Source organism: Symsagittifera roscoffensis, chromosome 3, assembly GCF_963678635.1.
Source record: "Symsagittifera roscoffensis chromosome 3, txSymRosc1.1, whole genome shotgun sequence".
NCBI lineage: Eukaryota > Metazoa > Xenacoelomorpha > Acoela > Convolutidae > Symsagittifera > Symsagittifera roscoffensis.
Genome location: NC_087064.1, coordinates 6293524 through 6317330, shown reverse-complemented (window position 1 = coordinate 6317330; position 23807 = coordinate 6293524). Strand labels below are relative to the sequence as shown.

Sequence of the window (23807 nt, the reverse complement as noted above, 5' to 3'; positions counted from 1 at the left end):
AAAAGTAGCAAAATCTATCCTTTTGTAGTTTATATGGCGTGTGGGGGATGATTTTCACAAAAAATCTAAAGTTTTAAAATTTTCATTTTATTTTATTACAATTAATTTTAAGGTTTTTACTGCTCCATAGACCTCAAAAGGCAGTCTGAACATTCAGGGCTTCGCCCAGATACGAGCAGTCTTGTCGCATTTTCAGCTGGCTGATATGTTGACATGTTTAGTCTCACTCGGTAAATATTTTTACAGCTTGAAAAATTTTCATACATTCTTTAAGCATTATATTTGATAATTTGTGTAATGAAATCTAACAGTGGACTTTATGCAGCTCTAATACATGCAGTGTAGTTGAAATTTCACCGTTTTGTTACGAGCAGTGAATAAGGCATATGATGGTGTTCATGTTTTTCAGATGTCGTTTGGGAATCATGGTGATCGGCAACATCGATGAGATTGTGAAGTTGACACCTCGACAGGCCGAACTAATCCTGTTCTTCATTTTAAGGGCGCTAACTTCGGTCCATGAGCCCGATAATGACGTCGGTGGAGTTTTGCAGATTGCCACAAATCTGTTCTACAGAGAACGGAGTGGCGATTCGAACCCCTACCATTATCTATTGACTTTATTGTTGTTTTTGAAGCATTGCGGCATGCCATCTCTCTGTGAGGTGTTTCTGGAAGTGTGCAAATGTGTGGCTCCCACTACATGGAAAATATTGTCTTGCAGTGGTGAGTATATTACCCTACCGGTTCTGCGTATTTTAAGTTTTAAAAAGGGAAGGAGTTCATGTTGGCCAAAGTTTATTCTAAGTTTGGCCTATATATAAAATTGACATATGTTTTGATCCTTGAATTTACCAGGTAAATTTTCTGATCTAACTAAGCATTTGCCTCTTTTGAAATTAGTAAAGAAATTCTCTAGGGAGATAGTGATCTTAATTTTGCTTTGAGGTATTGTAGCTTCAAAAAAATTTTTTTAAAGTGCGCTTTGATTTAGGGTCAAGTTTTGAGGGACTTGCAGATGTAGTACTGGACCAAATTGCGCAGTCAGTTCAGAGACCAGAGGAGTTTGTCTATTTTTTTGCAATCGCCGCATCTAGTGGATCATTTCGTAACGTCGATGCCAGGGACTTGCCCGCTATTGGGCTGAATACCTACTTTCGAGATAGGTTGGGAATCCCATTGTCACGTCATTTTGACACCTTGTTGCACTTTATATCTGCTTGTGGGGACCTCCGTTATCTGAATTTATTTCTAACGGAGTTCGACGCAGACATTGTCCCAGTGCGGATCCTTACACGCTTTCCTCGAGGTTAGTTAGAGAGCCTTTCATATTTAACTAAATGCAGATCTGGCTCTCGGTAATAATCAAGAGTTTTTAAATGTGGTTTATAAAAAATGCAAAAAATTGCCAGTGTGGTTCTAGGTTGTCGAAATTTTAATAACATCGTGCTGTATTTAAGCCTTCAAAGCAAAAATATTGTCTCTGAAATCATTGCAAAACACAGAAAACTCAGATTTGAAAATGCTGTTAACTAATTTTTTTGATGAGCAATGTCATTTTACGAAACAGTAAATAAAGTCACATTTTTAAGTCACGTTTTTATTTGTTCCGACCATTTGAAAAAAGGGGAGGAACTTAGTGTTTTATTTTCTTGAGGTGTGTTTTAGTTTTTTCTTTTTTTTTGTTTTCCACTCAAAATCAGCACGCTTCAATAGTTTTTTAAATAATTTTAAAGCTTACAATTGTTTAATTTAGGCGGTAATAATTTAGTTTTGCCTTTTTAAAATAAGTTTTTTTTGTATTTTGGCGCCTTTATTGTTCCGACCTCTTCAAAAAGTGAAGAAAAGGAATAAAGGCTCAGGGTGTGTTTTTTCTTCCCGATTTTCAATATCTCAAGGAAAGCTCGTAGAGTGTATAGGGACGTTTCATTACACATGCAAGCTAGCGAGCGTAGTGTCATATTACGAAGTCCGTAGTTTCCCACCTCATTCGCAAATGAAAGAAATCATTTGGTGGTAGTTTTGTTGGCATAACATTGACAATTCATTACCATCCGCTTTATCTGCTATTCAAGCAATCATAGCGCAAATGCGAGGACGAAAGTCCCTTAATCTCCAGGGCGGCGAATTGACTCCGGTACAGCGCAATATTTCAATTAATGCGATGGCATTTAAATAGCTTCTGTGATATCTGGTTTTTGGGTAGCTAGTAGTTGAAATTGATCAGCGATTATGGCGCAGATGCGAAGAAGCGAGGCTTAGTATCCAGGTCGGGGTTATGATTTCCGCATCTGTCAAAAGTTTTATTTTTCTTTTGTTACTTTTTCTAACATTATTCCACTTTTTAATCGTTTTTTTTTTGCTTGTATAATGAAGCGCAATTGGACGTGGTTTCGTATACAAACTTATTATTGCTGAAAAGTTTGTCTCAGTCACGAAAAATTGGTCTGAGGTTTTTCATTTTTCAAACTAGTTTTTCTGATTAGATATTTCAAGTTTATCTTCCAATCTTTTTTTGTGATATTTTTACAAAATATTAGCCTCAATGTTTGTTTTTACGGCTAAATATCCAATTCAGTCCAATTTCGTTTCTAAAAATCAGCAAGAATTCGAAGATTTTTCACCTCTCATTAGAGAAATAAGCGTAATTGGAATATTCGGCGCATTCATTAACAATCATTAATTGCTGCTTATTGTTCGGACTTTCGATACGAAAGTAACGGAATTTTTATGCTCGGGGTGGGTTTTTTTCTTCAGATTTCGAGGGTTTTAAGATAGCCATTTTGGCCAATTTGGGACAATTAACGCGCGATATATTTCGCGCTATTAACGCGTAAGCGAAGAGTTAATCCGTCTTAGAAATCGTTCCAAATTTGTTGAAAGTAACTTTTTGCCATAATTGATTTGTTACAAGGAGCGAAGTCTAACCCTTTGTTCTTTATATGGCGTGTGGGGGGATGATTTTCATAAAAAATTTCAAATTAAAAAAAAATTCATTTTGTTTTTTCATTTATTTTTTTAAATGTTATTACTGCTCCATAAACCTTAAACGACAGTCGGAACATTCAGGCTTCGCCCTGATACGAGCAGTCTTGTTGGTATTTTAATTTACATTCTGTAGTGTGGCTTGAGCAAATAGAGCCATTAGTGCCCACATGTTGAGATTTATGTTGATATCAGGCGCTTGAAATGTAATTCTTGAATAATTATTTTATTTATTTTTTCAAACTCTGTAATTGGAAGAAGTTTTAACTGTCACGGTCTCTCTCTTTCATTGTCTTCAAAAAAATTTTTTTACCCTTGGGAATTTAATCCTATTGTAATTTCAGTAATTGGGTATTTAGCCCCATCCACAAGTTGAAGTTACCTGGTTGAAAGTGATACCTATTTCAAATCGTGATCTTTGTTTTGTTTTTAGAAAACGTAACTGATGGAATGGGGCCAAATCGGCTAGAGACACGCGTTGCTGCCTTCCAAGACATATCAAACACAGAAAGGGATCGGAGTTTCGGTACTAGTCAACAAACTAAAACTCAAAACAACAAAAGACATGCTCTTTCATCAGAGAATAGGACGTTCTCTAGCAACGATCCGAGGCTTGTGGCTCTATTTACTCCCGGATCGTCATTTACAATCGAAATAATTGGGAGACGCTCCATCAATGGATCGCCTGAGGAGCCTCCAGATGATCCCGGATCAGATAAAAGTCATACTGGGTTGCTAACTGGTCCAGCAGGTCCTGAGTTTATTGACTTCATACTGCAACCGCATGTGGAAAGGCAGTCAATGGAGGTCAACAATTCCGAGAACTCTGAGAACCCCGAAAATGAAAACGACGAGGAAGAGGATATTCCTGAAGGAGACTACCTCGACGAGGAAGACGCCTAATTGCGCGGATCTTTTCAGAGTCCTAGAAGCGCAATCAGCACTGTCTGAAGCCTGTTAGTTAAAATTGGAATTAGAATTAAAGAAAAGTGTTTTGACGAGCAAGACATCATGACGAAGAAACTACCTAATTACATCGACTCTATTAGCGTCAAATATCGTAATTAGTGCAGTCTGATTCAAATGTGAAAATTCTATGAAGCGAAAAATCTATGAAGAAATGAAATCATTGTGATTTAAATGAACCATGATGTTATTGACTTTTGAAGCTATCCATTGAATAGTTTCAGCCAATCCAATGACTATTTGTCTTTCCATTGATTCCAATAGTTTTCTATCCCTTCACACCATCCAATCAACTGCTATAGAAAAATAAGTCTTTTACCACAAGATCCATTTGATTAGCTTATTGTTTTTTGTCTCCTGTTTACCCGTTTCGTGTGTAAATAACTTTTGTGTTGCAGAAATTGTCGCAGAAAATTGTGATGTAAAACTAAGTTCTCTTTTCTGGAGAAAATCGCGCACAAACAGTGTCATATCGGCTTTTATGGTGCTTTGGAAATTATACACAGTTCTTTTAGGACCGACTGTGGGCATTACAAACTTTTTTAATAACAGAAGGAAGGGAAGTTTGCACCCCCTTACCCTTTGTATCTTCTGCATTGCCTTATTTGGTGTTGCTACTTTTGTATATATTGCTTAGACGCTACTACGTTTAGCAAAGTGTTATAACAGGCGTTCTGTTAAGCGACAATTGGCTTTTAAAAAAGTTAAAAGTTCATGAAACACAGCTTCCAGGAAATATATATATGTAGTATAGAACTGTAACAGAATTTGCTTTGAATCTTGTCTAAAAATGCTGGTGCTTTTTCATTCTATATTTCAATCTAGTTAGAAATTTGAATTCGCAAATGTTTAATTAATTTTTAGTTTAGTCTTCGCCATTTTGTCTATTAACTTTTTATTTCTGATAAAAATGGATAATTTATAGTATTTGTACAGGGTTATTAGTTTTTTAGTCTATGCAAAATCTAACAAGTTAATTTTTTCTTCTTTGTAATAAAATTAATCAACGAACTTTTTTGTTAATACAATTAAAGGCGATTTGGTTTAAAACGGACCCAATCTAATCAACGGGCTTTATTTAAACCATTTTACTTGTATTAAGGCCGGATGGTTATATACGGACCGTTCTTACCCAAATCGCCTTAACCAATTGGTTATTGGTTGAATCAGTTTAACAAACCATGTTTAACAAACCAAACAGTTTAACAAATCAAACAAATGGCGATTTTGGACATCACTGCGTGTCAAAAAACAATAATGACTAGGGTACATTCCTGAAGGAGAGGTTACCCCTTCAGCTTGACCGGCTTTTGACCATTAGTATAGTTTGCAGGTTTTCTCTTATCTCGCAAAAGGGAGAGTTAATTATCACGAGAGTTTCTTGTTAAAGCCGCGCAGCATTTCTGACGAATTAAGAGAACTGAAGATTGGCGAACAACTTTAAATGAAAAGCTTCTCAGAATTCTTGAGATTTTTAAGGAGTATTTGTTTATTGGGAGGAAGTAAGGAAATCAAAATTACTTAAAAAATTGTTATCCTTTCTTTAAATGCCTACAAAATTTTAAATCTTAATGTACGCAGTGAAATTTGTCTTATATAGGCTGTGATTTTGATTGCACTTCATTTTTTCTAAGCTAAATTTGGCGATGACTTTTATAGACTACACCTGCGTCTGCTTAGGAGCTGTCGGTTTCGTGTCCTATATTTTTGGTAGCACAAGCGAATTCAGTTTCAAGGCTCTTTGATTATGAATTGACAGATTGTTCCGACAGGCATCTTTGCTTTCTGATGGGATAATAACAAAACTAATGAATGATTTTATTAATTTTTTTATTTGAGAATTAGCCAAAAGTATTTCTTTTTTTATGGGACCGATAAAAACTGTGCATTGTGATCGTAAGTTTTTCTATTGTTTCTTTTCTGTTCTGGGTTATAACGATTGTTGGGATTGTTTAATAAAATAGCTGTTTTTTTCGCAGGAAAGAAATTCTTAAAATCTGTTCACACCACTTCCAGTTTTTGGACAAGTTTTTTATGAGTTTGGCCAAAAAGCAAAATTTTCTGGAGAGGAAGGAGGAGCTGAAGTTTTTTTTCGCCGTAGCCGTTTCCACTTTGAGGAAGTAGAAGACATTCGGTACCCTCTCAAACCCACCACAATCTTGTTGAGTGCTGCACCCTTCTACTCGGCAACGGCCGCTGATTTGATGGTCTTAATCGTGTAGAACTTCAATACTTCGAATTGTTTCATTCGAGTTTTCGGGTTATTTTAGAAAATTTCATTTCATTGATTTTCAGATGTTCCATAATGTTTGCTAATTTTTTGTCATGAATGGAAAGAAGGCTTTTGACTCTGTTAAAATCAGTATCTGGCTCCTTGCTTAATCTTTGAGCGTAGAAAAAGTAGTGTCATAATAGGGCTCAAAGCCAACTGTTAATCAGCAAAAAATAAGCAACATTTTAGTACAATCAGTGAGCGCAAGATGAATCAATTTAACACTCTCAATTTTGGTTTTATTGGATATTGTTTGCAAGTAGGAAGAAAATATTTAACAAAATATTAATTAAACTAATTAAAATTAACAAGTACTTGAAATTTAATGAAAAGCTTTTAACGATTTTCGAAAAAAAATCGTTCTCTAAGTTAAATCTGTTAGTAAAATCCGCAACTATAAATATAGCTTGTATTTTCATAGCAGCTTGTTAGACGCTAGGAGAATTTTTTGGCAGATGAAAAATTGAGTTCCTGAAGCGAGCGTCTAATTTATTTCCCATTGAATTGAGTTCTGAATGTTAGTAATTTTTTCAAAGTACTATCTCATAATCCAATTTTTCTATTTTCGTTGTCAATTCCCACTGTGTTCATTACATTTATTCGTTTTTGATTGAAATCTTTATTTTTAGTGAATCAAAAAAGTTTGAGCAATGTTTTATCTCGCTATGATTTAATTTTGGCATTCGTAGTTTCTTTGGCTTTCTTTAAATTAGTATTTTCTGCATGGGCTTTTGACAAATCTCATTTAAAATGATGTGTAACGAAGATGTTTTTACGAGGCCAAACTGCACTGAATAGGTGTGTGTAGGTTTCTGTAATCCAGAGACAAGTCTTTAGTTTTTTTCAAGTTTTGCGGAACGATCAAAGAAAACGAAAGAACAAAAGAAGAAGAAAGAGAGCGTTATGGTTGCGGAATCAGCCCAAAATCCCAAAATATACATTTTGGCCTCATAAAGCCAACTTTTTTTAATATATGAACTTTTGAGACACTTTCGTTTTGTTTTATGTGAAGTTTAATAATATTTTGCTATAGCTGCCTCTCACGAGACCACTTTGTTGGTTTGTAAGTTAAGACACAAAATATTAAAGGTCAATATGTTTCTGGAGAATTTGAGGTTCTCCAATGAAAACGGTCTAATGGTCAGTTTTTAAAACATAAGTTTCTTCCGACACTTTTAATATCCTTGACTTTTAACATAGAACAAGCTGGAGATTGCAGAAAAAACGGGAAAGTTATGACTCCCTAAATTTTCAAATTGCGAGAGTTTTGTTTTGAAAACAATGAACGTAGTTAGTACTTATATAGGTCTCGGTGATTTTTTTGTTTTTTTTTCAGGAAAAAAAAATTATTCACGCTTTGAGTTTTCGCGGTTTGACTTATGGTTTGATTTCAGTTCAATTCGTTTCAATACAATTATCAAAAAAGTATCGATCAGAAAATGTTCCAGAAATTCAAAGAGTTTTGAGGCCATCTTTTTTTGCGAAATGCAAAACTTGAAGGTTTTTTTTATAGAAAAAGTCAGGTTTTTCTTCAGTTTCCTTGCGTTCATTACTCTTTTCCGACTGTCATTTAGCTATGCTTAAATATAACTATTGGTAGTTAACATCAAGTTCTAAGTTTTCGTACAAAAAATAAGTTGGAGTTCATTTTTAATAGTTTGGAATTGTTAGATTTTTTGTCCGGTTTAAATAGTGGACGAAATTTATTAAGTATCCCAGTCTTTTTTCTGTGATTTCTATGATGTTGCCGAGCCTTTAAAGAGTTGTAATTGACGAGTGTTGCTATTTGTTTTCCGATTTGAGTTTTTCGTTTTCTTTGCATAGCTTTTGAACAGTGGGCCGCTAGATACTGAAGCTTTGAGATAATTGAAGTATTTGTGATTTGGGTGTTTTAGTTTTTTTATAATTTTGGAAATGGTTTCAAAGCAGTTAGGTTTGTAGTTTTCTTATCGCATTGGTGTCAGTGCTGCCGTTTTGTGTAGTTTTTTATTAGTTTATTAGCATACAATTTTTGTTTAAAGACTGAAAATTAAGTTAAAAAATTCAATCTTCGCATCACACTAAAAAAAGTTTTTGTGTTGTCAATTTTTGTATCAGACCCGCTTTAGCTGGCTGACCAAATTTAAATAGATTATTCATTTATACCTTAAATTTTAGACGCCAAAACTTTTCTTTTTGCAAAACGTTTTAACCCTTGGATACTTGAAAATAAGTTTCATCAAAGTTTTTTGTATCGTTGAAAAGTTGTAACCTGCTATCATTATGATGCTCCTCATAAAAAATATTTTATGCTCCTTGATTTTTCAATTGTGAGTAGTTTTTCTGGGGTTTTTCGCAAAACTTTGTTGTGTTATCAAAACATTTAAACAGTCTGACATGGTTCATTTCTGGATTTTTGGGTTGGTTTAAATAGCCAAGTTTGTTGATTGACCCCTTTTCGTTGTTTTAGATAGAGTTTGTTTATCGTTTGGAAGCATTTTTAGCGACTACGGGCAGTCTAATTTCTATAGCCAGATGGGAATTTGATTTCGTGAAGAAAAAGCCATCTGGGACTAAAATTTACTACACGTTATACGACATACGAAAAAAGTATTTTTACGATGTAAGATTATACGAAAGATTTTTTCATTGAACTTTGCTAGATTGATTGATATTAGGGCGGCTCAAGTTCAACATAATGTTTTTTTTATAGCAATTAGAGATTTTACGGCAAAAATTAATAATCGAGCAGCAAAAACGATTTTAAAAAATCTTAAGCCGATTGTTGTATTTGAGTTAGGATTTTGATTTCAAGTTATACGGTTATGCGATTTTCATTTGAAAGCCAAAATATACGAATATACGTTAAACGATAGTCGATTTATACGATTATATTATAAGTCATAAGATTTCTTCATTATCCGTCAATACCATGCTTTGGGACCCGCCCCATTTGTTTAGTCGCTCCCTGGTTTTATTAACAAAGATAGCTTTCAAAATATTTTTTCCTCGTCTGTAAGACAATTTTGGGCATGAAGTTGTATATGGTACTATTTTACATCCATTTTTGTGGCCGATATCTAGTTCTGGCGACCAGCCAATTGTGGCAAAACTCAGAAAATCAACTTCTTAGATTTAAAAAAAAAACGTAAATCTGAATACCTCCACCCCTTGAGAAACTCCTAGATCCGGTCTGATGTAGCGAAAGACATTTTAGTTAGTTGGTTAAATTGTTTTTCTGATATCAATTTTTCAGCTTAATTGCAGTCAGCTAGCTTATAGCTACTCTTAGTTAGGAAGATGAATGTATTATAATTCTTCTCTTTCTTCTATATTCTCTTTGTTACTTATTAAATATTTTGGTTTTCTTTTTTATTTTCAGCTTCAAATGACGCGACCATTTATGTTTTTTTCAGGTGAAATTGTAAATGCAAGAACGGGGGTCCTTCTTTACAATTGTGAACATTGACCCTGTGGCGCGAAGAACAAGAAGTCGTCACTGCCTGTTTGAAAAATTCAGACAAAGTTATGGTCAGCATCTGAATGAATGTGATCGGAGTTCTTTGCAAGAAAAACATACTGAGTTCAATAGAAACAAAGACCCCTACAACTGGCAAGAAAGGACCAGAACGTTCCGAGCACTGTTGGATGATTTGAACAGACTCAGTCGTGAACAGCGAGTAACCCACAAGGATCTTTTGACGTTGCTGAAAAGTCTGCACAGTAGCCCTGATGCCGATCACAATCACCACGTGAATATTATATTAGACAGACTAGGTGCACAAGCAAGTAGTAAGTGAATTAAACTTGGTGCATTTTTTTTATTAAATGAAACAAACTGAAATCGAAACATATAATTTCTGACAAAAGCCAACAAAGGTTTTGGGAAGTTTTTGCATGTGGTTTTATCTATGTTTTTTACTCAAGTAAGCTTACAATGTAAGATCAGTCCGTGTTTTTTATAAGCGAGTAAGCAAGTCGCACACTTAAATCCAGAGTGTTCTGTGCAAAAGTTATGTGTTAAATAGACATCATATCTGTTGTCAGGCGTCTAAGTAGAGTAAGCTAAGATTAAATTGGTAACTGATTAGATTAAATAAATTCTGTTTGGGTGGTCTGAGTTTGAACCCGTTTTCTCAGGTATTTTTTAAAATCTTGAAATCGATTTTTCCAAGGCATTTATTTGTACTTTCTTGTTCTTACTCTTTTTTTGCTGTTTTTAGTGCTCAGGTTTCCTGTTTTTTTTTCTGCTGGTGTTTGCGAGGTACAAGTATGTGTGTTAATATTTGTGACACCTTGTGTCTTAGATTCCGTAAGTAGACTTTTAGTGTACCTGGAAATAGTATAACCGGATTGGTCTGCCAGTGAAAATCAGTTCTGTTTCAATAAAGCAACAGTATGCAAACAGTGCTGTAACAGTACTGTGCAAGTGCCACGATAGCATTGACCAGTGATAAAGTAAGGACAAAAAATTTTACTGCTTTTGAAGTTGCTCATTACGTAATAAAACTGGTCATTGCCAAATCCGTGAAGATTACAGGAATTTAATACAGTTGCATTACTGGAACAGTTTTGATTATTACTAAAAAATCTCAGATACGGTACCCGGTTTGAAGATTCATTGCAATTCAGAAAACCGTCATAGATTTCATTTTTGCATCCATGTTTTTTTATCGCAAGGGTATTGCAATCGTATGCTAGATTTTTTTCCCGTAAACAACTTTGTTAACAGATTTCAGCATGCATGCATTACACGGCATGCATGCGGTATGTGCATCTATTATCGCCCATTGTTTTTTAATTTCCACTGTGCATCCTTTTCAGTATTTTCCCAATAAATTTGTAAATAATATATTTTAAATGATATTTCTTTGGTTTGAGATTTCGACTTCGTGGCTTTCGGTTTATTTTTTGTCGGCTTAGTTTCCGCTTTGTTTCGCTGATTTTTATTTTAGTCTTGTTGATTTTGTTCGGCTTAAAGGGTTTCTGCCAAGATATTTTCCTCTTGGTTACCGCTGGGTAAATTATCTTCAGATGCTAATCCAATATTTTTTTTGTCTCGGCATGTTTTTGTTTCAAAATTGGCCTTATTAAGTATGATAGATCTAGTTTTTTCGACAGATTCGATTTTTGCTAGTTTTGTATTGCAAGTGGTGAAGAGCTCAGCTTTGCATCTGTGTTCATATTGCAATACCATTTAAATTTTTTTGTTCATCCATGTTTCATCTATGTGAAAATTACATGTAAAACACTATTTGTTGATACGTTGAGTGACGCTTGCAAGTTCTGACTTAGCAGGATTTTGATTTGAGAAATGACCTTAGAATAGCATATACGATTTTAATTTTTTTTTTGTTCCGACCACGATACGAAGTGACTGGAAAGAAATGTGGAGTAGGTACTATGACTTCTTTCAATTTTATGTGAAGCCCTATCATTCCTAAATCATCTGCTCAAAAAATCCAAACAAAATTGTATAGAAAAATAGTTTTTGGCTATTCAGACAATTTTAGGCTAATGAGCAAACTTCAGCGACGATTTTTATATTGGTGAATCTATTTTTCCAAATTTAGTAGTTTTTTTAACCGTCATATAAAAAATTTTAAAATATTTTAATCAGCTAGTTTAAAGGCTTCATATTTAATTGCTTTAAGAAAATACAGTTTCAAATTTTGATTTCAGAATTTGCAATGATAATTGCAGTTGGACTATTCTGTGCTACTTGCAAAGTTACTCGATATTTTTTTTCGTTTTGAACATTTAACTTGAAAAAAAAAGTTATTTTTTTGAAAAAAGTGCTTTATTTAAACTTAGAAATAGTGCGTTTTAATTATAGAATTTTCCAAAAAATCAACTTTTCTACATTTATTTTTCAAATTTCATGATTGCCCCATTTTGAGTTTTTCCAGTTTAAGTTTTTCAGTATAGGATTATTGTTTTTTTTTTTGGAATCCTGGTTTCAATCAAGTTTATGGAGGTATATGCTGTATGAACCCCCCCTCTTGCATTTTCAGGTATATCTCTGTTTTGTCCTTTCTTTCATATAGCTAATTTGTGCTCCTTTTTAAGAGAAAACAATTGCTTTTTGATGGAAACTGAGTCAAACTCAATTTTTCTTAAAAAACTGGAAATGATGAAAAAAGAAATGTTTTGCATTACGAGGCCAAACTGTGCACTGGATAGGCGCACGGTTTAGTGTTTGTAGGTCTCTAAAATCCGGAGACAAGACTTTAAGCATAGTTAAAATTTTGTCGGAACGATCAAATAAAACGAAAGAACAAAGAGCGTCCATGTTGCGGAATCCGCTTACAAGTCACAAACTACACGGTTTGGCCTCGTATTGTGATTTCGATTAATGATCTGAAATATTTTCGTTTAGACTACGACTTTCCAGAGCCTGAACCCCAAAGTCAGAATAACCACCAGGACCATGAAGTATACGGGGGGCCGCCGTATCATTTTCCGCTACGGGACGAAAGGGAACGTCTTCCGGAGCGCAGTCCTCCGCCTGGCCATGTGTTCCACTTGTTGAGCTCTATGGATGATCAACTGATTTCAGAAAAGGATTCGAATGTTCCTACATTGGAATCAGAGAGTGACTCAGATATAGAGGAAGGAGAGAATTTGTTGGATTTCATTGAAGACAACCAACCAAATGAGGTCGATAAGAATAATGCACCGGAAGGCGACATTTTCAGCTGAAATACAGGATTTGTAAAATCTGCGTAGATATAGTTACATAATAAATAAATTTCATGTGTCCCAGATCTGTAACTTTTTTGTTGCAGAAAGCTTACTGAAAGGAAAATAAACATTTATAAATACATTTTTATTTGCTTCTTTGTGTATCTGATTTTTAACTTCAAATAATTAACTCATCACACTTGCATATCTGAAGTTCCTTAAATTTATTCAGTGCTAAAATGGTGGCTACGTTCTCTGACTGCCAATTATTTTAGGGTATCGTTTTTGCATTAGAAGAGGACTGCTTTAGCTATCTGCGAAAAACTTCCAATTTCAACGTGTAGTCAAGTCAACCAATTTGCCAAGGCTGTGACTAAAACCGAACTTTCAAAGGGTCGAAACGTTTTAAAATGTTCTCCAAGAGACTGAGTTGATTCGTATATGAGTTCATTTATATGGTCGAACTCATTACCGTTCTTATATTTTTTGCTTGGTATTATTTGCTTAATTTTGATGAATTTTGATGAATTTATAAAATCGAAGTTTTAATTTCTGCGGTCGTATTTCTCAAATTATAACCAGTTTTGTTCGAACTCTTCATGGGTGTTATTAATTTTCAACTAAAAAAATTTCCATTCTTTGTCTCTTGCTGGCTATGCTTAATCAGATGATGGCCTCAAAAGCAGTGTAACGCAGAAAAATGCTAAATTTTTTGTCATGAATACTGAATCTGATACAGTGGTTCTCTTGTTCAATTTAATATTTAATATAGTTGTTTTTGCAGTACGGCATATATATCTTACTGAAAGATCATTGCTTGTTTCGAGTTGTGCTTCATTAAGCTTTGGCTTTCAGTTTCAATGTGATGCCACCACATTCACGAATTGTCACACCCTGGGTATTGGCGAATAGAAGCCGGAATAGAGGACAGCTAATGCACCAATTCAGGGCACAATTCGGACAAAATGGCCTGCCAATACCCGACACGCTATCACGAAGTCTCACGTTATTAGTTGATCAAATAAGGGATACGTTTCTTAACCCCTACAACTGGAATGCGAGAGGGCGAATTTTTGTAGAATTTCTTTTACTCGTTAATGAGCTTGAGAAGCACAATCCTGGAGCAATTAATCTCCTCAATGCCACATACAAACTCGATGCTGAGCAAACTGTCAATCTCGAAGATTTTGTAAGAGTTTTAGTTCATCAATTTGCAGGTAAAAACCACTAATTGCACAAGCAAAGCTTGTGTTATAGTATGAACTTTCTTTTTTTCCAATCTAAGTCGCAAATATTGTTGCGACAAATTGTGTTCATTTTGAAAGTGTTCTTTTTGCTCATTAACCAGCTATTAAGTACATCCAATGCTAAGGAGTTAACTCAGACTTTTATATTACAAATAGCATTTTAGCTTCAAGGTATCATGAATCTGTAGCGTAGAGGTAGGGAAGGAGACCCGCAACAAAATAAGAGGGTTTGAACCTGGGCAGGGTTGGATATTTTTAATGAAAGATTTAATCAAAATAGTGTCAATCATATTTTGCTCTTGAAATTCAACGAGAGTTTGGGCATATAATCTTTTATTTGAAATTGGAAAGTTGAAGTTTTTTGTTTTCTTGCGTTCATTGATTTTTTCTAACGGTCTGTTTGTAAGTTTTCCTTTTACTCCTCAAGTTACAGCCTAAGAAATGACAATATGCTTCTATATTAACTTAAGAGAATCTATGAGTACAGAATGATCGTTATGTTCATTACAAGATTTGCTCATTTTTCGAATTTTTTCTAATCGGTATCGAATAGTGGTTGGTAAAGTAAATATTAAAAACCATATATTTTGGACAATATCACAAATCAAGAACTATTTTAAATTACCCCAATCTGACAACCTCTATGCACTTTGTTTCCAGTTTTGTTACAACATGTACGCTGCAGTTTAGTTATACTTGTTTTGTAGTCAGTGCATCAAAATTGAAGCAAAATATTTAATTTCTTTTTTCCGAAGAAATTTAGACCTCTCAACATTAAAAACTATTTCATTTTTTTTCGCTATAATGAAAGAAAATTTGCTTACTAAAGCTGACATGAACAACCTTAAAACCAACTTTTGGTCCATTATTGAGTTTTGATTTTAATTAACAGCGAAATTTCGCTGGCAGACTTAATCTTTCTCAGTATAAAATCCTACATCCCCCTAGAACAAAATCTACCAGTTTACACAGTGGTTATAGAGACTCTAGGCACATGTCACAATTAGAAGAAGCAGTAGCCATAATGTTAAGAAGTTCAAAAAATTGAATAAACTGGTTATAAGGACCTACGATTATTGGGTTTCAGATCGCGTGTTTGTAGTGTTAACTTATACGATCAATGTCATGGCAAGAAATTGACAAATGCTACCAGTGATGCTACTAAGGGACTTCGTTTTTATACAGTAGAAAAAAATTTAGTTTGCCGTTTAAAAAATCTAATCAGGTAACTTTTCACTTGTCATCTGCTTTGGTTTTTCTTCAAAAAAAAAGAATTTGTTTGCAATAACCAGACAGTAGAGTCAGCGTGACGGTGAATGCCTGTAGTTGATCCTAGGCAGAGTTGCTAGCTGGTGTTGCCGAAAAAAAAAGTAGTTGTATCAAATCTTTAAATTTGTTGCTATTTAATGTTCGATCATTCCGTAAGCATCATGAAGATATAGAAACACTTCTTAGTAGTCTCGAGTCTCCAGTCAAAATAAAATGCCTCACAGAAATTTAGCTAAATGATACCGACGAATTTAATAAGTATATAATGCAAGGCATCAACACGATCCTAAAAAAATAATAGAAATACAAGAGGAAGAGGTACTATGATTCAGTTAGGTGAAGTTGTTTTAATTGATCTACTGAATTGCAATTTGTCTGAATCTATTTCAGTCCTTGTAAAGAAAAACGGATTAAATGTTCCCCCTCGTGATGATAAAATCCCATTTGTTGAAGAGTTGGATCAAGAACTTGAAAAACTTACTCGAAATAAAGTACCGATTGTCCTGGCAGGAGATTTTAATACAAATACTCTCAAGTTCAACAATCCACAACAAGGTTATCTTGATACTGTAACATCTAATGGCTTCGATATTCTAAAATAAAATTGGGACAAGGTTTAATGAATCATCTGAAACTTACATAGATGATATCATAGTTAGAAATATAGATAGCCCTAATGTTAAAGTGCTCGCGTTTGAATGCTTTTCGAATAGATGATATCATAGTTAGAAATAAAGATAGACCTAATGTTAAAGTGCTGGCGTTTGAATGCTTTTCGAATCATTATCATATCTGTTTAAAAGCCAATCTCAATGGTGAAAGTTTTGTTGAGCAATGATATCGTGATATCTCTTTTCTAATGAAGAAATTGAATTGGATGACTTCCTGATTAAGCTGAAACAAAAATTTAAAATCTCAATTATTGCCAACGAAAATAATGTTGATACTGCCGACAATAGTTTTATTGAATGTCTTATTGAATCAATAAAGGTGTTTGCCCCTCTGCGGAGGAATGGGTTGTATAAAACTTGGAAACGTGATAAGGAAAATTCGCGTAAAAAAGAAGTTTATAAGAGAACGACAAAAAACTGAAAAAATTTTTAAAGCAACGAAAAGAGATTAAATCTACAAAAGATTTAGTAGTTGTATTGCAGACTCGAGAAAAGTTCGCAATTTTTTATATGAAATAACAGAAAGAAAAACCAAGTCATCTAGTTTTACAGCTTTATCTGTTGATGGTAGCAATGTGTCTGATTCTTCTCATCAATTGGATCTAATTTAGCAAGGTCTATATCTTAAGTAGAACCAATCTTTGATTTTGAAAATGCTACTAAATCAATGTACCTTTTTAAATGTTTTTTTCCAAGAGGTCATAAGTGTTAGAAGCAGCATGAAGCCCAAACAAACTTCCGGAAAAATGAAATAAGCAATTTGCTGCTAATAAAAAGCTGTTAGGTTATAGCTCCTTTGTTAACATACATAATAAACCTTCTTTCATTCCTGGTGTATTTCCGCAAAATAATAGAAAAATTTACGCATTTTCGTTTTCACAATTATTATAAAAAATTCGATTTGCTCTATGATGGTCAGAATGGATTTCACGAAAAAAAAAATAGGACAATCGACGTGCTCGTGGAATTAACTGAGCGCTTTCGTCAAGGGATTAAGGGAAAAATCAAGGATAGTTTCTTTCTTGACTTAAAGAAAGCATTTGATACGTTTGATCATAAAGTTCTTTTCGAAAATTAGATTGTTACGGAATACGTGAGAACTATTAGAATTGGCTTGAAAATTATTTGTCCAATAGGTATCAGTGCGTTCAAATTAATAATCAAACTTCTGGCTGGTTACCCATAAATACAGGGGTACCGCAGGGCTCCGTTCTTGGCCCTATTCTTTTTCTCATTTATATTATTGACCTGCATCTCTCAGCGACTGATTCAAATGTCTTTCTTTTTGCTGATGATACAAATGTGGCATGTAAAAACTTGTGCTTTTATTTATTTCAAAAAGCTTTAACGAATATTTCCAAATGGTTAAGTGCAAATAAATTAACACTCAACTCAGATAAAACATCTTTAATAACTTTTGATAGAAATAGTCGTGCTTCTAGTCTTCAAATTCTCCTAGATGAAATAATGTATGAGCCGAAGTCATCCTGTAATTATCTGGGTGTTGTACTGGTATGGAAATTGTCGTTTGTGTTTCATATTCAAAAAATTAAAACGAAACTAGGTCGTCATTGTGGCATTGTTTTGAAAAATGCGCCATTATGTTCCAACGTCAATTTAACTCAAATACTGCCAGTTGAAAATCAAACCAATAATACAAAACGGTTTTCTTGTATATGGGGGAACCAGTTTTTTTCTCTTTTGAAACAAATTTAAATTTTACACCAAAAAATTGGTCGAATGATTTTTTTCAAGAGGAAGTGTGATAGTATAACATAATTTTTCTGGGTTTAAAATCCTAACGGTACATGAACTTTACTTATAAGGTTTTTTGAAGTTTAGCCTCCGATCCTTGCATCATAGACACCCAAATTTTTTGTTAAATTTAATAATTTCTCCGAAAATTTTTGCATATAAAACCAGAAACTCCAAAAAACAATTATTTGTTCCTCTATTTTGTAAAAATAAATTAAAATTTATACACATTGGCTAAAGGCTAATAAAGCACCCTTTTAGGGTTGCGATTCTTGTCCGAAAAAGTGAACCTCCAAATCCTTCTAGTTTCCGAGATATCGTCCTTTTTCAATTTTTAACTTTCGCGAAATCAGTGACTTTCGTGAAATTTTTTTCTTTTATTTAATTTAAATTTGTCACAAAGTTGTGTCTGGGTAGACTCTCGATAGGTACGGTACGTATTGTACCTTTAGTCTATCCACTCCATTCTGGTATTTGGTACAACAAATAATTTGGGTTTCATAATATACTTAAAAATTACTGTTGTATCTGTACTTATCCTATAATGGAGAAATTAATTCTTTGTTTATTTCTTTCTTTCTTTCTTTAGCTGTTGAAACTTATTATCTTTTTGTAAATAGTTTGATGCCAAGTCTACTATGAGTCTTGTGATTTTACTCGCCAAGATTGGTTTACTGGATTTGCAAATTTTTGAACGCATTGTATTATCCGATCAGAATTTTGGTTTTGGTTGTATTTTCTGAGCAAAGTCTCAAGTAACAACAAGTAGAAGTTGCCCAGAAGGTTCTGACCACAGTGACTTGAAAGAGTATCTTCAAAAAAGTATGTTCAAAAGTATGAAAGTAGATTCGAACTACTCTGTTACTAATTGTAGTTACATCCTCAAGTTTTATTACGAATCGCTGTCCATTCTAAAAACATTGCCGATATCTTATCAGTAAATTGTATGAGGTATACGATTTTATCTCACTATGAATCTTGGTGCCAATTGAGTGAATTTATACGAGAACCAAGAGCCCAGTGGACAATCAGAATTTCTTCATATTTAAAGTTGAAATATCGCAAATTCCTCAATTTCTTGACATCGAAATCATGTTTTTACGTACCGGTGAACACTTAACGACACTATTGAAACGTTTCTTTAAATTATGAATTTTATATGCTAGGTAACTCTATTGTTATTCATTCTGAATTGAAATTCGCATGTATGGTTTGATTTCAAAAAAATTATCGGCAGGGTACATTGAGGTCTTTTATTACTACCTTTTACGCATCAGTTAATATTCTGAATTATCAAAAATTTACCTCCATTAATGCAGTTTATGTGCGTTCTGGATCGCGATAAACGTCACACTGCTTAAATTATGTTTCATATATCAAAGGACATATTTTGCTGGAAGTTTTCCAATTTTCTGGCTGAAACAGATGTCGTCGGTTTTATTGGCACTTTGAATTTTTTAATGCTGTTTACCGTTTCGCAAAGAAACGTCTTCAAGTTGTATAGGATCAAGTTAAAATCCTCGATTCTGATTGGCTGAAAATTCCCAACTTAGAATCGAGTTAACATCCTCCCCCCTAAACGTGTTTAGGGGGAGGATGTTAACTTGGTCCGTTGTATATCATATCACAACGTTTCGTAATCGTGATGCTGTCTTCATGAACGAAAATTCGCTTACTGATCCGAATGAGAAATGGGAAGCAACTTTGTCTTCGGGTGTGTTTTAATTTTTTGTTTTTCTCGGAAAAACAGGTATCACAAGTAGTTATTGGGATGCTTCGGGAGTTACATCCTATTAAAGCCCTTTAAGTCGTAATTCGAACAACAGAAAAAGTTCAAAAAGTTGTCCCAGTGTCAAGAAAAAATAGTTTAAAAAATTTAGGTTAGTTTTGAGCTAGTAAAGCCAGTGATCCGGTTTATCATAGAGGATTAAGCCGTGAAGCTTTAGTTTTACTCTAGTGAAATAATAGTTCGAACTTTTCTAGCGCCGTTTTGGAAATAAAAAATTCAAAAAAGTTTCTGCAAAACAATTTAAATTGTATGAAGATCCACGGATGCATATCTTTTTGCCCTCTTAACCACGTATTCCTTCCTTATTCACTCTTAACCGGTTTAGTTTTTGTGCGGCTGAAACTCACATATCTTTTTTTTTTCATAATCAACTGGATCAAAACTATTGCAGCTGCAAGTTTCTTAATATGTTGCCGATTTGTTTTCGAGTTTTGTTGAGTGATAATTCCAGGTATTGCCCATGTTTTTGTTTTGCTTAATTATTTACTGTTGCCGTTAACAGGACTTGACATCCCAGCTGCTGTTATGACCCCCCTATCGCCCAATCATTCGTCTCAAAACTACGTGGTTCATTTTGCAGATGCCCTCATTCGTGACTTAACACCCGATCCACTGCCTGGAAAAACTCCCCCTGTATCCCCAATTGCGACTGCTGGGCCTCCGGTCCCTGAAGGGGGTCCGCAAGAGGACCAACAGGTTTTGGAAGCGCAGGACGATGAAGTTCTGCACGAGTTTGATGTTGCTCCAGCGGCGGGTAATGACACGGATGGAATTATAACAAGATATGATTCGAATGCGTCACTGGAGATGGTTCCTGGTGGCGATATGTTAGACATGGAAAACAACCTACCAACGGAGGAAGAACAGGAAGCAGCTCCAGAGGGTGACGATTTCACCTGAACCGCCGATCGGTTCTATAAACTGTTTGCTATGAGGAAATTCTGGTTCCGTTTTGTGAAACCTCGCTCGCGGACTAAAACTCTCTGTAAAAAATCCTGCCGTATATCATCCTCCAGGACTAAAATACCCATCAATGGTACTGAATTTTCAGGAAGGACTTTAAATTCAAATACGGGGATTTAGTGAGGAGTTTGGTTTCACGTGGGATTACATCATGGTAGGTATAGTCCTAGGCCCAATGTCAAACTATATGTCAGAGACAGCCCCGTCTCAAAGATATTTGGGTTGATAACTTAAAACTTTGTCTGAATACAATTTTACGAGGTATAAATTTATCAATTTTGACGGATAATTTTGGTTTTATAATATTCCTTGATAAAATTGCGTTTCTGTAAATCTAATACGTTAAAAATAGCTCGATATCCATCTTGTTTTCGTGCTGATCATATGTGCCTTTGAATGAAAACAATCGATTATTACATCAAATGGTCTTAAATTCGCTCTAATTATGATTTGATATGATCTATCTTTTCACCTCTGAGCTGGACACTTTATACCGAAAAAGACTCAATTATATTAAGAGAAGTCTTTGATCATTTTGAAATTCCAAAATACTGACCTGTTCACTTAGTTGAATTGATAACTTCCATATCTAACTTGCTTCTCTTCTATGGAAGTTCTTCTTTGTATAGAAGTTGATGTCTGAAAACTATTTAGGTAGCCTAAATTGGAAGTAAAATCTCATTTCTCGACAGTCTGTGTGATTCTCGTCGGGTCATAAACCACTACTTGGAAATGAGTTGAAAGCGCGATATATAAAAAGTATTTAAGTACCATCTGTAGCTTTGTATACCGTATTGTAAGTTTTCTTATGATAATTTTGCTTTTGATATGCAATTTGTGTATTTTATTTCCAGTTCCTAAGCTATGAAATCTTTAATGCAATGTAAATAAAATTAATATCTGAATAATATATCCTGCCTAGCAGCATATCTGTCCAATTGCATATTTATCTAATCGATATTAATTTACTCTTGGAGTGTGAATATGATCTTTTTATTCCGACTTTCAAAAAAAACGGAATATTTCTGCTCGGTGTGGTTTTTTTTCATTCAGTCAATTTGCGCCGATCGAAATAATAGTTTTAGGCAAAAGTGTTTCATACCCCATTGAAGATATCAACTTCCTGAGTTCAAATTTAAAACGACATTTTACCTCCAATCATTTTTTGTAAAGTTCTGGGTGTTTGAAAATTTCCAAATTGGCCATGTTCTGGACTAAATTAAGCGCGCTTTGAATAATTTATTCATATTGCTGAGAACGTAACGCGAATTATTTATGCGTGGCAAATTATATCGCACAACAAGATCTTTCCAAATTGAATTGAGGCTAGCTAATCAGATCCGTCCTATTAATTTTGTGCGACTCAACATTTCACACTTTGATATTGTCCAAAATTTATAGGCTTTCAATATTTTCTTTTCCCAAAAACTATTCGATATGAATTAAGGGGCAGTTGGAACATTCAAGGCTTTGCCCTGATATACGAGCAGTCTTGTTTTACTAAGCCGTAGGTTTTCCTCGTAGTCTTTCCTCGAAGTCTTCTGTAACGCAAATGATCTGGGGGCTGATCTAGAATTTTCTTTAGGGGGATTTTCAAAAATGGTTCGAAAATTTTGTTGACCTTTTGCTTAGGTCGACCAAATTGGTTTTTCGAGCTTCCCACAGCGCTAAAAAGAGCCTAGAGCCTATCGAATTTTTCTAATAAGAGAGCCTGTCAAAAACTGCTGGTAAAATTTTGCAAAAACAGTCAAAACAGACGTTTTTAGGCTCTTTTTGAACAATTTTGACCAAAAATTGCGTTTTTTCGGCGCGCGCTCCCCACTCAAAAATAGTATATTTAGGGTCAGTCAAACTACAGAAGTTTAAAAGTCAACTAGCCTTCAAATAATTCCAAAGAGGGGACCTTTGGGTTGTCAGGGGTTGAATTCCTGAAGGGTTGTCCGCCACCACCCCTAAATCGGCTACTGCAAACGATTATGTCATGCAAAAGCATCTGAGGCATCAGAATCATTAGTCGTAAGTCTGATATAGGTTATCTTTAAGGAAAGATTCTGTCGGCACCAGAGAACAGATGGACGCATTCAGAGAGCTAAAAGGAGCAGTAAAACAACAGTTCCAAAGCGAACAAGGATAGCCGTTTGCTGTGCAAGCAGCACAGAATGTTCCGACCATATTTACAAAAAAAAATGTGCGCGTTGATGAGAGAACTACGTCGATTTAGTCTTAATTGACAACAGTTGTCTTCGAAAATGAATGAAAAAACCCTTATTATGAAAGTTTTCTAATTTAGAACAGTTTTTTTTTCATTTTCATGAAAAAATCTGCCAAGGAAGCGCTGAATGAAATGAAACGAAACGTTTTTCACTACTGAAATGAACATTTTTTTCATAACACTTGTCTTTGTCACAACTAGACTGCAACTCAAAAATGTTAAGCCAATTTTTCTCGACACTATTTTTTATTGGTGTTTGATTCACGACTGAAAAGATTAATTATGATGTCACTCAATCCGTTCCCATGATTATTTGTGGTACCTGATTTTGCGTGGGCAGCAAGAAAAAATCACTCGAAAACAAAGTTGCCCCCCCCCCCTTTCAATGAGCAGAAGTATAAAGAAGTTCTTACCACGACAAAGACTTGAATGATCCGACTGCCCTTTAAAAGGTTTGATGTAGTTTTCAACCCAAAAAAATTAATGAAAACTCCAAAAGTTAGAGTTTTTTCGAAATCACTCAGGCATTATTAAATAAAGTAATATATTTTGCATTTATGCAAAACTTGAAGCAATAAGCAAATATTGCTTTAATGTGGATCAATTTTAGAGTCATGTTTTTCTGTCTCTATGATATGCGTTAATGAAAAGATAGTCAGAATAAGTTATTCCAAATTTGCCATTTTTATTAGAAAGTAGCAAGTATCAATTGGTTTTAGAACAAAGATAAAGCCTGCTGTTTCTGTCGCCTAGGCTTCGCTTTAATAAAAAACTGGTAAAATTTTCTGAACAAATTTTCATAATGGCGCTTTTAAAACCCCCCTTCGGTAAAACTGGTAAATAATTCTGAACAAATTTTCATAATGGCGATTTGAAAACCCCCTTCGGTAAAACTGGTAAACACTTCTGAACAAATTTTCATAATGGCGCTTTTAAAACCCCCCTTCGGTAAAACTGGTAAATACTTCTGAACAAATTTTCATAATGGCGATTTGAAAACCCCCTTCGGTAAAAC

General features: G+C 34.4%; 2 protein-coding genes across 2 annotated transcripts; both read left to right on the top strand.

The window, feature by feature from the left end:
- Window positions 1-413: 413 nt before the first annotated feature.
- On the top strand, window positions 414-4883 carry LOC134842179 (uncharacterized). Its single transcript, XM_063858396.1, has 3 exons — window positions 414-726; window positions 995-1309; window positions 3419-4883. The coding sequence occupies exons 1-3, from the start codon at window positions 426-428 to the stop codon at window positions 3886-3888; spliced, it is 1086 nt and encodes a 361-aa protein (XP_063714466.1). The 5' UTR covers window positions 414-425; the 3' UTR covers window positions 3889-4883.
- Window positions 4884-9622: 4739 nt separating this feature from the next.
- Window positions 9623-21563, top strand: LOC134842432 (uncharacterized). Its single transcript, XM_063858770.1, has 3 exons — window positions 9623-9994; window positions 12582-14103; window positions 20120-21563. Exons 2-3 carry the CDS (start codon window positions 13752-13754, stop codon window positions 20515-20517), a joined length of 750 nt encoding a protein of 249 aa, XP_063714840.1. The 5' UTR covers window positions 9623-9994; window positions 12582-13751; the 3' UTR covers window positions 20518-21563.
- Window positions 21564-23807: the final 2244 nt, after the last annotated feature.

Coding starts and splice junctions, on each gene's coding strand:
- LOC134842179 (XM_063858396.1), top strand. CDS start 426: ATGGTGATCGGCAACATCGATGAGATTGTGAAGTTGACACCTCGACAG. Junction 727..994: donor GAAAATATTGTCTTGCAGTG/GTGAGTATATTA, acceptor GCTTTGATTTAG/GGTCAAGTTTTGAGGGACTT. Junction 1,310..3,418: donor CCTTACACGCTTTCCTCGAG/GTTAGTTAGAGA, acceptor TTTTGTTTTTAG/AAAACGTAACTGATGGAATG.
- LOC134842432 (XM_063858770.1), top strand. CDS start 13,752: ATGCCACCACATTCACGAATTGTCACACCCTGGGTATTGGCGAATAGA. Junction 14,104..20,119: donor TTTAGTTCATCAATTTGCAG/GTAAAAACCACT, acceptor TGCCGTTAACAG/GACTTGACATCCCAGCTGCT.